Raw genomic sequence first — 1,320 nt, forward strand, 5'->3', positions numbered from 1 at the left:
CTCTTTTCCAGCCCGATCCAGTGGTTTGCTTCGCCTTTGTGGCGCAGGAGGAAGTTCTGGAAAGCAAAGAAACATTTGTTTGGGTCACTCCTGCCTTCCCCACCTCCTCTTTCCCTCCTGTGCCCACCCCCAGCCAGACATGGGGCTTTTCCCAAGGTGCTCCAGCCCTGGGAGCAGTTTGGGGCCAGGCTGGGGGGTTTTGGGGTTGGTTTGATCCTCTTTGTTTCCCCGTGTTTCCCACCCCGGTGCTGCTGCAGAGGCTCCAGCCCAGTCCCCACCAGTTCATCCCAGTCCTCACCAGTCCATCCCAGTCCTCACCAGTTCATCCCCGGTGCTTATGGAGGCCAGTGAAGCTCCCAGGGCCTCACACCTTTCCCGGCCCGTGCTCCAGTTGCCCTCAGCCACGGAAAAATAATAACATTTTCCTTGGAAACCGGGCCAGGTGTCTGGGCACACGTGGGAGAATTCGGGCTCAAGGAACTGGGGTCTCGCACCGAGAACTGAAACACAGAAAGCTGAGTCAGACACCTGGGCAGCCCTGAAAAGCAGGAAAACGGGATTGATTCTGGATCCTCCCCGTGGGGGTGCCCGGGTGGGACTCACCAATCACTGCCACGAGCAGGATCAAGCTGAAGATCCCCAGGGACACACACAGAGCGAGGAGAGCACGAAACCTGGTGTATATTCTCCAGACTAACTCGGGTCTGTAGGACCCTGGGGCAGGAAAGAGCAGGGTGAGGATGGCCCTGGCTCCTCTCCCCTCTGCTTTGCCCTCCTGGGCTGGACCCTCAGTCCACCCCGAGCCCCACCCAGGCCCATCCAGGGGCCCCTCTGGGGGCTCAGGAGTCCTTCAAAGCCACTGATGTATGTTTGGGGGCCTGGAGAGGGATCTTCAGCCTCCAGAGGGGAATTCCACAGTGTGGAATTCAGTGCCTGGGCTGCTCCACACCCACCCAAAGGCTCCATCCCCATCCCACTGGTGCCCCCCCGGAGCGAGATGCTCTTCCCACCCCCTGCCCTCCCCCTGAACGTTGGTTTTCCCAGCATTTACTCCATTTGCACTGTATCTCTGGATGGCTGTGGGTGTTCAGTGTTTCTTCCTGGATTGAAGAATTTGTCTCTTGGATTCCCTTCCCCATCGTGGCCAAGAATCCTCAGGGCTGAGAATTCTCTGTGCTCTGTGGGGTGGAAGCACTTGGCAGCCTGGGGTGGAAGGAGAGGAGAGGCTGAGGGGACCTGCAGGGAGCTGAGACCCTCCTGAGCCACAGCCCAGAGAGCCAGGACAGCCCTGGTGGGGTTGGCACTGGCTCACAGCCAGTC

The 1,320-nt window shown here is 59.4% G+C and overlaps 1 protein-coding gene across 1 annotated transcript; it reads right to left on the minus strand.

Moving 5' to 3' along the window:
- Window positions 1-5: 5 nt before the first annotated feature.
- On the minus strand, window positions 6-850 carry LOC113980716 (C-type lectin domain family 2 member D-like; the record flags this gene model as incomplete). The annotated part of the gene is made up of 3 exons (XM_027707921.1): window positions 6-56; window positions 319-500; window positions 604-850. Coding segments are annotated over 3 exons (480 nt in total), but the record flags the coding sequence as incomplete, so codon positions are not given.
- Window positions 851-1,320: the final 470 nt, after the last annotated feature.

The sequence above is a fragment of the Neopelma chrysocephalum genome, unplaced genomic scaffold (genome assembly GCF_003984885.1).
Source record: "Neopelma chrysocephalum unplaced genomic scaffold, ASM398488v2 Primary Assembly neopelma1_95050, whole genome shotgun sequence".
In the NCBI taxonomy this organism is placed as follows: domain Eukaryota; kingdom Metazoa; phylum Chordata; class Aves; order Passeriformes; family Pipridae; genus Neopelma; species Neopelma chrysocephalum.